Raw genomic sequence first — 16,456 nt, forward strand, 5'->3', positions numbered from 1 at the left:
GTGACTTAACACTTACACTAATCCCATCTCTCTTACTGCAGCCACCGAGGACATCTGTTGTTGTATGTAATCCCCCTTGGCACCAGCGCTGCTTCCTAACATTGCTATCTGCAGACAACACTGCAAATATTCCTACTTTTTGTAGTCATTACTAAAAACATTATTAATAGGCTCCCTTCAGGCTGAAAGCATCATCAAGACAAACCATTTTCCCATCAGCTTGACCCTGGCTGGTGTGTAGAGCCTGTTGCTGGGTCACCATAGCCTTTAGTTAGATAATCAGTTCTGAGATCGAAATTTTTACCTATTCCCGATGGATGAAATACGTATTTCCTTTTAGACAATTATCTTTGTTAAATACTATCGGTAAGTTACGCGCGAATCACTTCCAGAAAACCATTTTTCCCATTTTCTGTTTACCTCTATGGACTCAACCACTCCCTCCATTTATTCTGAAGCCTTGCATCGTACTGAAATCGGGCTATGAAGCCTACCAGTTACTGGGTACCACTACTTACATTTTCCCTACAGAAAACATAGCATCTACATTATATATCCTTGAAACACGACGTGTATTTTTTTCTCCTTCTCCCCATCCCAGCTTGACTCAGTAATAATTTTTTTAGACTAGACATTTGTTATTATTTTTTCCCCATTTTGAGATGATTTTAGCACCTTCGACTTAAGACATAATGCCTCTTCTACTGCCATGTCTTTGAAGCCCCTGGGCACTCAGCTTCTCCTGCTTATCCAGATTTATTCTACTGAAATCAAGAAACATACAGACCCTGTTTTCTATATCCTTCAACTTACATTAAATGGTTTGAAAGTTTAAAATTGGATTCAAGTAGTTTTGGGGTTTTTTTTAGCCCTGTTCTTGCAATATCTTGGTAATTACAACTATTCACCTTTGTTGGCTAAACAATTCTTGGCTGGAGGGTGACAGTGACAACACAAAGTTAATCTCCTGTACCAACACAATTCTCAGCAGCATTTATCTAGCAAGAGAGAGATATCTCTATCCATAATTTAATCACCTCCTGCTCGGTTTCCAGCAGATTCCCAGCAGAACCCACACTGTCAAAGTAATTTGGCCTATGATTTATTTACATTTTCCTTCAGCATCCAGCTTATTTCTACATCTGTTTTTTGAATAATGCATGCCTTGTAACAGCATTTCGGTCACACACAACACACACATTTTTATCTGCTCGTGCCTCATCACGGCAAACAAACATCAGAGGTAGAGGCAACCCCTAGAAGACTCTCCATAGGGCTTTAGGGGCCTCTGCCCCAATGTTGGTTGTAAAAGTCCTATCAGAAGCTCCAGCACTTGTTTAATATCTGCTTTGTGTTAAGTAAAACTAACAATGAAAAAGACTTCCTAGATTTCCAGAGGTGTTCTCTGCTTTCCACTACCCTCTGCAAGCACCAGCAACCCCAGCACCTGGTGACCCCGGCCCTAGAGGTGGCTCACACTGCAGCAACACAGCACTCAAGGTACTTGCATCAGAACAGCTCTAGGAAAGGCTACGTGATGGACATCCAAGCTTACCTACCCCAAGCACAGTTCAACAAAAGCATTTGCCTCCCTCTCCATCATAAAGAGCTGTAGGGTCCAAGTACTGGAAGCTCAGTCAGCTCTTGATGGAACAGCTTGAAGCTTGGCCGCTCCCTTTGCAAATAGCTACTGAAGTGTTTTGTTCTCCCCAGCCTGCTTTTTCTCCAGGCCATTGGCAGCAGTTGGCCCTTTTTTTTACCTCTCCAGCCTTTACAACGTGAACAGTCTGTTCAGAGGACTCTGACAATCCCGAGCACCCAACCACAGCTTTATCTACTAAGAGAAGAGCAGGCAGTCAGGAAGCTGAGGCAACCCAAAGGCCCCAAGTCAGGTAACTGTAGAAGAGTGCCAAGGAGCCACAAACTTCTGGCCTGCAGCTGTGCACGTTACTGATGCTGTAGCTCTTTCTGTCCATGGCTGAGCTTGGAGCGCAGCTGCCCAGTCTGCCCTGGCTCCCTGAGCAAGGCCAGGTCGGTGCTGTGGCTTCTGCCTTGTAGGTACAACCTGCCGATTTGGCTCAGCATCCGAAGAACTGCATTGCTCTTGGTAACCCTCCTGAGCCCTGTTCAGAAAAAAACTCAGTTTCTTTCTTGTGTACTTGCAAATTCGACTGTGAAACTATCTTAGCAATCATCTGAAGCATCTGGAGCTCCCTTCCAGGAGAGACCAGAACAACACAAAACCTCTGAGATTTTCATACAAAATGCAAAACACATTTCCTTGGTCTACGCTTCTTGTATTAAGAGCCTGCAAACTCGAAGACAGACAGCTATGTAAGTAGTTCTGCTTTTGCTAAGTCCATCACCAAGCTATCTGAGCTTGTTGCAGTGCACTCACATGAGACAGAGCTCAGAAGTGACCACTCAAGGGCAAAAGGAGCTGTAGAGAAATTGCAAAAGTGTTCTTTAATGCTCACATTCTGGCTAGAAGTATCGTTTCCAGTTTACAGACAGTGTATAGGAGGCAGAAAGTCCCTCTCGGCCCCTGTTAAGTTTTCTGCCGGTGCTCAGCCTCAGAGCCATTTGGGATGCTCTGCTTTCAGCGAGTCACTAATTCCACTGGGAGGTTTAATCCATCACACAGATAATAATTTCTACAGCCAGGCAATGGAGCCGTGTTCAGTAACAGCCAAAGGTTTCTGTATGGAATTTGATACCAAATCTCTGGTACGCTAAATTTCTCTGAGTATCTGCAGCTGTCATTCGGCCAAGACAATTCCTTCTTGGCCTTGCGCAGGAAGCAGCAATGTGTCAGATCTGTACAAACCCACTATAGAATTCAGGCAGAGATCATCAAAAGTGTTTTAATGATTAAACTATGTCAAACATTAACAATGTAGGTATATTCAGATGAGCCAAGGGTTTATTTCTAGCACATTTAGACAGCCTATTTTGAACACTGTAGCTGCTGTACTGAGCTATGTAAAGACTCTGCAAACCAGTACCTAGAAATGAAGACACACACTCAAGCTTCGATAATGTAAACATAACAGACACTGTCTCCTTCAAAACAAGGAATGAAAACCCACAAGGCTAGCAGGAGAACTTATTAATTCCCTAAAAGATGTGCAAAAATTTTTTAAAAGATTTAATTTAAAAAAAAAAAAGAAAAATTAAACATGTTAAAACTGGCATTTACATAAATATCAAAAACAAACAGCTAAACTTGAGCAATGACCAACTGAACGTCTTGCACAATTTCATTTTTCAGAGCTTAATGAATAAGATATTCATAAGCCAAACTCCACCACGGCAGATACCAGAATAACATCCCAGCAATAGATATTGGCTTTGCAATTAGCTCCTCATACGTGCAAGGCAAGATTTTACAGGAAGGAGCAACTTTAACAAGCACTCTAAACAAATCCTCAGATAACAAGCCAAAACATTACTGGTGATATACACAACTCACATTACAGAAACAGGCATCTCCAGCACATTTCAGTAACATTTAAAAAACATTACATATGACTTAGACCGTTTCATTTTGCTTGTTTGGGGAAAAAAAAATGTTTGTTAGGCACATTTTAAAAATGAACATACGCTACATGAAGAACAGTACAGATACCAACTTAAATATAGACAATTCCGTCAGAAAAGCATCTTTCTGTCTTCGTTTTTAAATACGCTTTTGGATGTGTCACAGACTTAAACAGTAGCTTCTAAAGCGTGGATATGGCTATGGTAACAACACTTTGAAATTCTGCCAGTTTCCATATTAAAAACCACTCTTCATTTAACATTTAAGAATTCCCAGAAATAAGAAAAAGAAAGAGAAAATAAAAGATGGGTCCACCCTGTATATACCCTAAACCTCAGAGACAATAATTAAGTCTTCCTGGACTGTGTAAGCGCCAATTAATTTTACATTAGTGACATACTTCAAATAAAAAAATAAGATCTATTAAAAAGGTAAAATAACTTTTCCATCTGGTTTGTGACCGTTTAGTCAGTTAAAGCCAAATATACAAAACTAAATGTGCCATTTCCAATTTCACTGTATCATGTAAAAGATACTTAACGCTGTGTATCACATACAGAACAGTAAAATGATCAATGGATTCTTCTAAATGACTTTTTAATAAAAAGTCAATCAACTGAAAAGTTGAAACATACCCTAATTTTTAAACCAGTAATAAGCTTTGGGCCCTGCTTTTTAATTTAAGGCATGTGTGTTTATCTACTGAAACCAGCATCGTACAAATTACCTCTACAATCACATGCACGATCTACAGTAAAAAAATGGAGTTTAGATTACAGTGTTTTGAAATTGTGAATCATAATTCAGCACCTATCATATTGACTAGTAAGGCAACAGCAGTGTCGTATACTACAATAATACTCCCTTCCACAGTCTATAGCGGGGTCAGTGACAGCCCAGAATTATTTTTAAACTTTAACCTACTTTTATGTTCTGTATACAGTTTCTAGGGTGTTTGCACTGGTTAAGTCCTACATAAATCACACTATTCTAGGCAGGAATAGTTACAGTAGCCATTAGAGTATTAGTGCACAACTCTTATTGTGCTTACAATCAGATGATTTTGTTGTTGGGGTTATCAAAATGGTTTTTCAGTTTGGTCTTCAATCCTTCCTTTGTTTTCTTTGTTTCACATTGTTCTCAAGGGAAGAAAAGCTGTTTGTGTACCCGTTCACAGTGGCTGTAGAGCCATTCTGATACTCTTTCCTCCTCGAGGATGCCTTCTTGTTGTAAGTCTAGAATATACGGAAAGGCACGTGGTTTTGCTTAAACAGGTATAAACGACCACTTCCTCACAGTAGATCAAGACACACAAAAGCAAACTTGCATCCATCATTTTTAAAGACCTTGTGCTGGTGGCAGAGTCTAATAAGCTTTACCATTTTTTGTGTATAAGGCTATACTACGTGTTTCATTCATCACAGTAAGAGAATTAGTTCACTGGGCAAGAACAAGAATTGTAGTATGATGGTAGCATTGGCAGTACTGCGTTAACAGTCACTTAGAAGCAGGAAAGCAATTTTATGAGCAGACTACAGCCTAAGAATATACCCAAAATGACAAGTGAGGAAAGAGTTTGATGCAACACAGGTGACTATCTCCAGCAATGCCAGAAGAAGTGGATAAACAAGAACAGTTAGGGACATTTCAGAGACAGAAATGCAAAACAAATTTGCAGCAGCTGACGTGTGAAGTAGGAAAGAAGTGAAGACTAACAGCTCTCAGGAGATTCAGGGCACCAAAAATTACAGGCAGTGGAAATAATATATGTGGCAATCTTTTTGAAAGATTAAGAGATCTTGCCTGATAAGAATGCATTGCCCAAAGTATGTGTGTGTGTGAAGGAAAGTTAAAATCTGAGTAAAGCTGATGAAGAAATTAAAGCAATATTTGGAATATACAATCAAGTTTAATTTGCATGTTCCTACGAAGCAATTTATATGAACCATAGAACTTATTTTAAGAAGTACCAGATCATAAAGGTGAAGCCTGCTATGTTTTCCCGCTATAGTCTGGACCTGAAATATTTGACTCTTTCAAGAGACATTTAAAATATGTCTCAGAATTGGTTGTTTGGGGGCTGGACCTTGCACAGGTTTGATTTTTTGAAGATGGGGACATCTCTGCGCAGAGCCTGATTATGACCTACCCCGAACAACATATATCAAAGTCCAAATCTGTTCAGACATGAAACAAATTTCACAGAAACACAATTCCAAATGATAATTTTCCATACAGAAATACAAGCCAATGCTTGTAAAGGTGAACCAAAACCAGATTTTTGTATGTTGATAATTTGGGAAGTTTCCCTGGAAATAGAATAAGCATTTACCCTTGTAAGAACAGTAGGGAACAATTCCTTTCTGTGCTTCAGAGGTTCACAGGCTGCTGTTTTATTTCAGAATGAAAAACTGTTTCTTACATAAAGCTCCTCCTCTCCCTTATCTGCAGTTGAAATTGCATTAGTAAAATTTGTTTTTGTATCGTGATTTCTAATCATTCTGAATTATGCAGAGAACACACCTGAAGCTCTCAAATTTGAGGGCGCACCAACAAGTACAGTACTCTAAGAATGTATGCATATTACAGGAAGATAGAAAAAGAATACTTGAAGCATATCAACGGAAAGCTGTTTTTCAAAGAGGTAAAACCAGCAGAATGATACACAGAATTGATGAATATTACTTTTACCTGAATGTAGAAATTTGTGAAGAGGATAATCAAAGAAATCATATATGAAATCTGGAAATACAGCCACCCCTGAGGAAATGCACATGGCCAAACAACACCACAGCTGGTCTGGAAGATTGTCAGGACAAACTGAGTCTGGGGAAAGAAAAAAATAAATAAACAAGAGAAAACAGAGCACGCTAATGCAAGATGGAAAATAGCCATTACTGACCAAAACCTAATTAGTGATACACAAAGCAAGTCAAAATATGTCATCCTGGGTGTTTGATAAATTTATCTTCTCTGCCTTTCTAAAAGTAAACATGAGTTAGGAAGACTTTCAGGTGGCAGTGTTCTGTTGATTAAGCGCTTTTATTTAATATTGCTCCATTTTAGAGCACTAGTGTAACTCACATAGAATTGACTTATACTGAGGAACAAAGACCACCGCCTCCCTAGTGAGAGCTCACCAGGGTTTGACTCTACCAGCCTAACAGAGTAACTCTGCATCTCATTGCTTCAGTTGCGAAGATTTGGGTTCACATTTCGATCCTGCCACCCTCTCCTAGAGACTGGGACTACCCTACATGTGGCTCCAGTGGAGATGTTTTGGGGTTGAAAGCTGCACATATGAAGCAGGGAAGCTGGGGGTGGTCAGGGAGAAGGACTGAGGTTCATTAGACCTGTCTAACTATCTTCAATGTTCTCTTTTGGGAGAAAAAAAAAAAAAAAAAAGAGTTTGGGCTTAAGTACTGCACAGGCCCTTAGGCAAAAATTCACCCTTACATGAAGGCTACCACATTAGGGAATGTTTATTTAAAATAAGACAGCTCTGTTCTGCTATTTTGCTGCCCTAACAGTTATGCATGCGGAGCAGGCAGGGAAGTGGAAGTGGCTGTGACAATAGCCAGGGGAGCAGATAAACCACTGAGACACTTGCACTCTGCAGCACTCAGACAACACGGATGAAGAACAGGGCCTAAGTCTGGAAACGAAACAAAACAAAACAACCTGCAAAACCACAAAGAACTCCACTACTTAGCACTGTTCCCTCCTGAAGGATGGCTAAGAAAAGCAGATTTTGGGAATCAAAACTCTGAATTACTGGTCGTCACCAGCAAATGTTATTAAACCTATTCACAGGTCTGAGAGGGGACTTTCTAAGTGGGGAGAAAAAGATAATATAATCATAACGATAAAAATCATCTCTGGGCTTTAGCGTCCCTATCTATAAAATGGGGAAGACGAAAGACCCATGCACATTTTCTTGTGGTGTTCAGACATGTTACACACATCGAAACACGTAGTATCACTACAGCACGTGCCACGTTGCTTAATTTCAGGGCTCTTTTCATCTCCAGTACACAGCATTCAGGCTTCATCCCTGTACACACAGGAAACAATACAAATGGATGCAAGGAGTCCAACACAGAATTACAAGTGAAAAAAATCTGCCCATTTAAAGTGCAGAAGGAGACCAGAAATATTGAACAGTTTTTAATAAACCATTTGCAACTGCATGCAAAAATGGGACAGAAAATCCATTGTCCTGCAGGAGTAGAATGAAGGGCCTTGTTAGCTGCGGACTGTGTTGCACTCCATTTCTGGTCTGTCATCTCAACATCAGCCTGAGCAACAAGCACCCAGAAGAGCACACGAGTCAAAGTGGGCTTGGAAGAAAAGCTTCTCCCTCCTCTCTGGCTCCTGAGTCCCTGAAAACCCAGCAGTATGATTCCCAAATACATCTCGCCACAAAACATGGGGAGGCGGAGAAAGATCCTTCTAAGCTGCTCAGCACTGATTTGTGTACACCATCAGTCCCTGCCTCCCTTTTGCCCTGAAAGCAGTACAAACAGAGGTGCAGAAGCTGGATTTCTAAGGTGATTTAGGAACTTGAAGATACAGAAGGTATTAGCCTTCATTTCCCCTTTTACATCCTGCCAAAACTCTCTAACTCAGTAAAGACAAGAAGTTCCCACTGGAAATACAAGAACCTGCTGAAGCACTGAAGAGCTCGTCACTCACCAGCTGCCCCTGAGTGATGTACTTCTTCCACCACAGATAAGGACGCATTGCTGGAACAGCAGACAATCCATAGTAGGAGTACATGAGGACGTGGATAAAGCTGTTCAGTGTGGCACCAAAGTAAGCTAAAAGAGCAAACGAGAAAAAGTACACTGCATTACCATGAAAATGCTGTTTCTTGGAGCCTACAAAGATCACAAGTTCAAAATGTTACTATTTGAAATATGATTTCCCTTAGAACAAAGGCAAAAAACTCCACTCCCCTTAAACTTTTTCTGTTGACCCAACCGAGTGGTTGAAAAGCTTTGTAACTGCACACTTTGTATCAGCCTTCCGATTGTTCTATTTATTATTTTTCTACATTCTAGTTTCTCAAGGGTATTGAGGAAGCTGATAAAAAGGAGACATGTAAACATGCCCAGCAATCAATAGCTTCTCTGATCTAATTTTAGGCTGATTTCACTTCCTTCTAGGTGGGAGCCCTTTTTGTCACTTATAATCAAAAGCAACAGGCATCTTCTGAAAGCGCAAGTAGTGCAAGTTAATCATTTTATTTGTCCTTGTTTACAGCATCTTTAGTCATTAAAGAAATTTCTGTTTTAGCTCAGCACCAAACTGTGTAGTACTAGATGACTGAACCCAACATAGAGCTTGGAAAGGAAAAAGAAAAAAAACCCAATCGCCAGAAATAGCACAGAAGTATTTTCAAGACCGCAGAAACTCAAGATAGACTCTAAGTACTTGCACTTTTGACTGTTCTATAAACAGGGATCAACTTCTTTAGAGGAAAATGTGTTTCCACATCCACATTTTTCATAGGTTCAACAGTATTCACTGTTGTGCTAACAACACAAAACAAGTAAGAGTTTCTATGTTGTTTGGCTCGGAAAGCAGACTCCTGAGCAATCCAGCTTCTTGGTCTGCACTGCTGCTAGTTCACATCCAATGGATTTGCAAAGGTTTCTCTTGGAGGAGTGTTCGACAAAGCCAGTCGTAAGCTGCACATCTGAACCACAGCTAAGCCACTCTAATGCATTAAAGAATCAAAGCAAGATTTAGACAAGAGAGACATGGATATCTTCCATTTAAGAAGCATTTGGTCACATTCATTAGTGCTCAGGGGACAAGATTTTAATTGAAATAATAATTTATAGCTACTGGTATAATGAAATTAATTTAAGAAAGTAACATCTCAAGTGAACTTGACAGAGTCGAGGGCAAGGGTCACTATTAGACATCTTGCAGCTGAAACAAACTTCTGGCCCTAACTTGGAAAATAAGTATTGTTTCATCTGAGGGTCTCCATCCACCACAAAAATGAGAAAGCAAGGTTGACAAGCATCAGACCTGGACTACTGCAGCAGATAAACATCACACTGCCAAACAAAATCTTCAAACTACATAGCCATGTATTTTCTAGATGCTCTGCAGGCATCTTAACATCTGCAAGCAGTAGCTGCAATTCAGCAAAGCAGGTTAGTATCAGAAGGAACAAATCCTGCAGCTGAAGGTACCAGAGGAGTTGGATTTGACCAAAAGAATACCAACACAAGGCCTTTGCTGCAAACATTCCCCACCATAACCCAGTACTTACAGTGACCACAAGGCACCCAGTTCATAACAAACCACCAAATATTCAGCATCGTTGCATGGTGATAGACATGCAGAACGGTGATCTGATGATTATTTTTCCGCAAAATGAAAAAGAAGGTATCCATGAACTCAATGAGTTTGGAGAAATAGTACCACCAGAGGACACGTATGATCTAGAAAGGAGGAAACAAGTTTCAGAAGTATTGCACATCGTGGGGGCTTTTAACTCTTTTGCCAAGTAGGTAAAATTCAAACTCCGTCTTGCACTAGCTGGACTGAAGACTCTCCGCTGAGATCTTCTGTAACACTTTGGCACTGAGTTCTTCCATATGAGACCCAGGTACAAACCCATAACTACAGGTGAAAACAGGATGACAGAGAGTTTTACGAGGTTATTGCTGTGCACCTGTGGTGTCCTGGCAGAAACAAGACAACACTTAACCACAAGTGCTCCTGTAGTGCCCTCTGTAAAGGCACTGTCTGAATGGGGACCAGAAGAAATCATCACTATGTTTTCCCTCAGACAGTGAAGGGGTCATAACACAGTGACTGGATACAGACTGAAGACCAACTCCCTGTTTTTTGAGCTAGGAAAGCATGAAAATTCAAATACAGCTACTCTCTGAAACTGTAAATACCAAGTATATCGTGGATTAATCATTATGTTTAACTACACATTTCCCTTCCCTATTGTAGAAGGAGAAGAAAAGAACACATAATTTGAACAAAAACTACATAATCAATGCCTTTCTGCTCTCCACTTAGGCTCAGGGAGACAATCTGAAATGTAATTAGCTCTAAGTCTTGATTACATTACCTTCATATCAGCTTCACCTCCACTGTGTGTATCCTGACAGAAGAAATTGTATCCTCCTTCCCATACTCCTGTCACCAGCTGGGAAGATAAAAGGACGAAGTGTCATTTTGGTGACAACACCACACCTCACACCTTGACAGCTTTGTTGGGACGTCTGGTGTCAAGGCGTTCTCTTTGTGACATGAGGCTCCGGGCACTTATTGAATCATAATGGAGGGTGAAGTAACACAAATTCTTCCAATTGCAGCACACCAGCATAAAAATAGGAGGCAACATCTCATCCCAGCTTATCCCACATGGCATGCGTTTTGCATGGACATAATCTACACAGATTCTTAAGAAAGATCTCTCCTTTTTAGCTGATGATGTCATTGATGGAAAAGTGAACTACCAAAGAAAAAGTAAGCATATTTCTCCTCCGATTATAAATTTTATACACAGGGATCTGACTACAATTTTTTCAGCTGTGTAACAGAGCAAACCCTTCAGCTTTGCTACCCTTAACAGCTAACAACTGATGCTTTGCCATATTTTGATTCTTCAGGATCTTTTTAAATAATTCACTAATCCCAAGCACATTACATCCTTCATTGCCCAAGTGATTTCCTCCACGGTATCTGCTGTTGCCTGCCTGACTTCCTGGCACATCAAACACAACGAAATTACTTTTAAGAGCAATGACCAGCTACTAGCCACGAGAGGATGACAGGGAACCCTTTGCCTAGGAGCTGGCTGAAACCTCTGGGGAAGCAAGATGAAATCTGGATCAAGCTGCCAAGGAGGGTGCCCATGTCCCACCCTTTTTCCCAGGGCTGATGAAGCATGCTGCTGTGCCTGAGCTCCGCATATGACGGGGCTGTGGGGAGGAGGCAGACTGCAAAAGGAGAGGCTGAAACGGGCTCTGAAGGAGGCTGGAGGAGGGGGGAAGATGGAGGAGAACACAGAGAAGGAGACGGCGAGGGTGGGACTGGAGAAGGACGGTTATGGAGACAGGAGCAGATGAGAACAAGTGTGCCTTGGCCAGGGCACAGCTTGCTATTTAATTTATTTATTTTTAAAACCAAGGATGATGCCTCGGTGGTTCTGGCCTCTGGCTTTTCTGAAGCTGCCATCAGTGCTTCTATTAAATTAATAATCAAGACGGAAGGGCTTGCTTGATGTTTATAAAGATGTTTTTTTCCTCTTGGGAATAGCATTAGGAGTAACAAATTTAGACTACTCCCAAGTGAAAAATGATTTCTTTAGGTATCCAAAATACATTTTAAAAGCAGAAGCAGATATCCTGCACAAGAGACTTGTCCATTTTTGGCCTTATCTACACTCGTGCAGAATAAAAAAGAAAAGCTTTGCAAAGCCACAGTGAAAAACTCTGTACCATAAGCCATTTAAAATGATCAGTTGATGAGAAGACTACAATAACTGGTGCTATTAAACGCTGCTCAGAACTGCGAGTGGGAAACTAATTCTAAAAGGTACAATAAAGATAATCACTTAAACGGTCTACCTTTTCCTAATGTTATTTCTTTCATGGCTCATTTTCTCCTTAAATTAGCTTTTAAAATACCCAGTCAGCCTAGGTCATGATTTCTGACCTTCTGAGATAGAATTACCACCACTATTTAGGGGGAAAAAAAAGAAGAAAAAAGACATCTAGTTATACCATAACAGATAGACCTGGAATTACCTCATGTAATGGACAAAAATCAATATTGCCATGCCACAGTGACATCAGGGCAGCCTTGCGTATCAGCAGCAGACCCAGGCAATTCCTCTATCCAAGCCGCAAAGGGAAGGCAGCCATGGAGGCTTCTCCCTTCCACTGCTGTTTAAAGGCACCGGTTTTAAAGCGATGCACCAGCTACATCTCAGAGCAGGCCTTGCACCAAGCCGCTCTGACGGCATCGAGGGAAAGCCTGTACGGCTCCTTGGGTGCCCGCTGGAATATCAGACAGAAGCCCACATTGTGCTGTAATAGTGTTGCAAAGAGCCTACAGATGGTTTCATACAGTTCTCACAGCTCAAGGAAGTGTGAGAAATAGAGGAATAATCACGTTTACCCTGTGATTACTCCAAAGAGCCAGGCTCGGTGTCCTGTAGCATCCCTGTGCTCCATGAACTTCTCCGAAGCAAAGGCTAGAACAGTGAAACCCCAAGCACCTTTCCCTGTAAGGGACATAAGTTCTCCACCTACAGCTTGACATCAGGTGTCTGGATTGATTCCAGCCCTTTGAAGGGTAAAAGCATCAGTGTGAATAACAGGCAGCTTCAGCTAAACCTTCGTTTCCAGAAGAGCATATTGTAATATCCTAGGAGCAGTAGTAGTATCTCACAGCCAAAGAGTTTTAAATGATATAAGCAAAGCAACATTTGCAGAAAACGGTAGTAACTTTTAACATATAAATAGTATAGTTGCAAAAATAATTGAAACCCTCCCTTTCCAGAATAAACCCAGCGGTCAAAACCTGCTGCCACTGCCACGAGCTGGTGCCACTGCCCACAGACCTTGCTTTGTGCACCACACAACACACATCGGCAGTGCTTTTCCAGAGGGAGCCAGCTGCCCCTTTGCCCTACACCGCTATTTGTTACGTCCACAATACTTTCAGCACGTGCTGGAAGGCTTCAGAAAACAAAAAAACAATCAGTCACTCTGATACCTGACCAACAGCAGTTCCCAAATGGCTCTGCTGTGTACCTTCATCTTCAGGTTGGCAGCAGCCCAGGCTTGCTAATGGCACTGCTGATGCCTGACCACAGGCACATCTCTTCTTGAGGAATTAGTCTGTCTAGAAAAGGCTGACTGTTATCATTTTCACCAGAGTCCACGATTTTTAAATGGCACACAAAAGAGACAGCTCCCTCAATCCAGTTAAAATGGTACTCAAATTCAATACAAAGTTCTTTGGTTCCAGGGCAAACCCTGCAGTTCAAGGTTGCTTTTCTGCTTGAGCAGAAGCTCTTCCCTCTCTCCGGCCTTTCATTTTTGTATTACTTTCATTTTGTAATTCTGTTGCTGGATTCTTTAAAATGTCGCGGCATGTGCTTTTTATCACATCTGCTACCGAAAGAGACCAGCACGCTCACACCAGTGTGAAGTGGCTGTCACAGAGGGCTGACTGGGACGGGTTTGGTGTTCTCATGATACCAGCCAAGGTCTGAGACTTGCTGCAGAGGGCCAGGCGAGGGACCCAGCACTGCAGCACGCTGTCAGAGCGTGACGAGTTACTTTACGGGCTTCCGAACAGAGCTAGATCGGAGCAGAGGTTCACGTGTCCGATCAAAGAAAGGAAATGCTTGCCAAGACGCAAAACTGCCCCGGTGATTACCCGCTGTGAGCCACCTGCGGCCTCCTGCGAGCCCACACCCTGCCCCTCACCTTCGCTGCCTCACAGGGCACCAGCCCTCGCCGCCCCTGCCCACGGGAGGAATGCTGCTCCCACCAAAGTACAAAGCCAGCCCTACCTCAGCCTGACCCCACCAGGGGCATACGACACACCTGTGGGTCCTTTGGGCACCCACAGCTCACAAACACCCTCCACAGAGGTGAGTGCAGGGCCGGCGTCCCTTGGCGTGCACGGCCCACGCTCCCCTGCTCCCCTTACCCTCTGTGCTCTCAGCCTTGGTGTTCGAGCAACGCACCTGTTAATGACTGCCTCAGATTATAAACTCGACGTTATATCAGTTAATGAGGACTAACATGAGTCCACATGGCCTCTCTCAATCACTAGGCACTGTAAATTTACACGAAATACCCTGTTATTTCCCCCTAATGAGCATGCCCTCCCCCTACAGTACAGAATGCTGCCCTCTGCTACACTGGCAGGTCAGCCGAGAGGAACCTCTCTCACTCCCTCAGACCTGTCTTGCCTTTTAAATGATCTGGGACAAGCAGCCCACTACTCTCTTTTACTTGTACCAGAACACACCCCACCTTTGTCTAGTTATTAAATGCCTGAACAAATAATTTACAATAATGATGTACGTGAAATACTATCTAGATATCCCAAATAAGAGGTATAAGACTTTTAGTGACTTTAAATGAGATTATACCACATTACATCAGCAGACCACGTGGTGCAAGCACACAGTAGCTGGAATTATGCAAATCCCACAGTTTCTTTTCTATGTTACTGCATACAAACATTCAGACATAAAGGTCAGAAAACCAAATAGGTCATCTTTCTCATCCTAGCTGGGAGCATGCCTCACTTTAATACCATGCTTTGTTCATAAAGTATTTAAACTGCGCTGTGATGCTATGATTCACGAGCTGACACCCTGACAGCTGCAACTCAGGAAAAACTCCCAAGCAGGATTTGAGGTACGCAAGCTATTAAAACAGCTTATTTTCAGACAGGATATTGAACAAGTTCATACGTGGTGTTGTTTTATGCTGTATTTCCTCAAACTAGGACTGAAAATAGTTTAATTCAATTGAAATACAAAGTGACAAGGAAGGGAGCAGGGAGTAACATAAGCACTATAAGGTATTATCTCACCCTCATCTCTTTTTGAATGCTTCAGCATTTTAGCTTGAAAGAGAGGACATGTACCATGAAGTGCTGCTACTGACGAATCACTAATCCTTCAAAGGGAAATTTCAGTGCCTGATGTGATCTGAGCGAGGCTACCACCTGCTTTGCACTGACACGGGTAATTACAGCGGCACTGCAGCTAGAAAACATACCTGGAGGTTCAGGAAGCTGATTTTTTCCCTATCACCTGGCCCTTCGGCTCTCACCCTGCAACATCAAGCAGCACGATGTTATGTCAGTAAGGCTGTCTGCTCGGCAGCATTTTCATGGGATCAGTCCTTGCTGCAGACCATTGCTTGCCCTCAAGTCTGGCACAATATTGCTGCATCAGCAGAGATGCAGCATGGCATGTTCACAGCAGAGGACATCCAGTGGTCTTCTAAGACAACTTTGGCTTCAGAAGAGCAAACTTGCTTGTAAGATGTTCTCAAAAGCATTTTTGTTGTAACTATCATGAGTTTAATAGTCTTCATAACACTGCAGTTTCGTGTTCCCATTTATAAAGTATATTTCCAGTAATACCAACGAACAATCCCGTAATATTACGTTAAGAGCAACATTCGCTTTCATATGAAGTGTTTCACTTTATAGAAAGCAGAAACCTTAATATTTCACTGTATTTTAATTGTGAAGGAATGAGATAATATGAAGGCTATTCAGCTGGTTAGAAGTATGAGGACTTCTCTAACACACAATAATCAATCCTTTCTTGGTAACTTATTCACTGTTAGCAAGAAAAGTCACTTCAAATCTTTTCTATTGTTTAAATTTATCATTTTTTTTAACATAGCAGAATATTACAATAACTTTCACTTGGAAACTATGAGTATTATTCCAAGTATTCAAGAAAAAAAGATCGGCTAATATGAGAATTTTATCCATACTTAGTACAACTGAAGAAAAGTTTACACTTGTAAACCTCCAATATAATAATTTGTATTATTTTAATCTCAAGTTATTGTGTAATTATAAATAATCTCATCATAAAAATAATCATGCAGATGTAGTATATAAGTGCACAGCAGCGCTACATTTTAACAAATTAAAGAGATCAATATGCAAATTCTGGATGCACTCCTCACACACTTGTATTTAGAATATCCTGACGGGAAGATTAGAAATGTAAGCAAATCAAGAATGCAAGTTGTTCTAAGTACCTACTGAATCCCAAAATGCTCATCCTAAAGAATCAAGTGTCAAAATTCTCAATAATCCAACTGAACACAGTGATTTCTGAATAAACACTTCACTACACAAGAGAACTTGAAATTTAAA

General features: G+C 41.4%; 1 protein-coding gene across 3 annotated transcripts in view; it reads right to left on the reverse strand.

The window, feature by feature from the left end:
• Nucleotides 1–2,850: 2,850 nt before the first annotated feature.
• Nucleotides 2,851–16,456, reverse strand: part of ELOVL5 (ELOVL fatty acid elongase 5) — a 49,687-nt gene continuing 36,081 nt past the window's right edge. For all 3 annotated transcript variants that reach the window (XM_035543113.2, XM_035543115.2, XM_035543114.2), the window contains exons 4-8: nt 10,647–10,724; nt 9,831–10,002; nt 8,237–8,361; nt 6,233–6,367; nt 2,851–4,776 (exon numbers count right to left, since the gene is read on the reverse strand). In XM_035543113.2, the coding sequence (XP_035399006.1) occupies nt 4,645–4,776; nt 6,233–6,367; nt 8,237–8,361; nt 9,831–10,002; nt 10,647–10,724 (642 nt within the window). In that variant the 3' untranslated portion in view covers nt 2,851–4,644. The remainder of the gene's footprint in view (nt 4,777–6,232; nt 6,368–8,236; nt 8,362–9,830; nt 10,003–10,646; nt 10,725–16,456) is intronic.

Source organism: Cygnus atratus, chromosome 3 (genome assembly GCF_013377495.2).
Source record: "Cygnus atratus isolate AKBS03 ecotype Queensland, Australia chromosome 3, CAtr_DNAZoo_HiC_assembly, whole genome shotgun sequence".
In the NCBI taxonomy this organism is placed as follows: domain Eukaryota; kingdom Metazoa; phylum Chordata; class Aves; order Anseriformes; family Anatidae; genus Cygnus; species Cygnus atratus.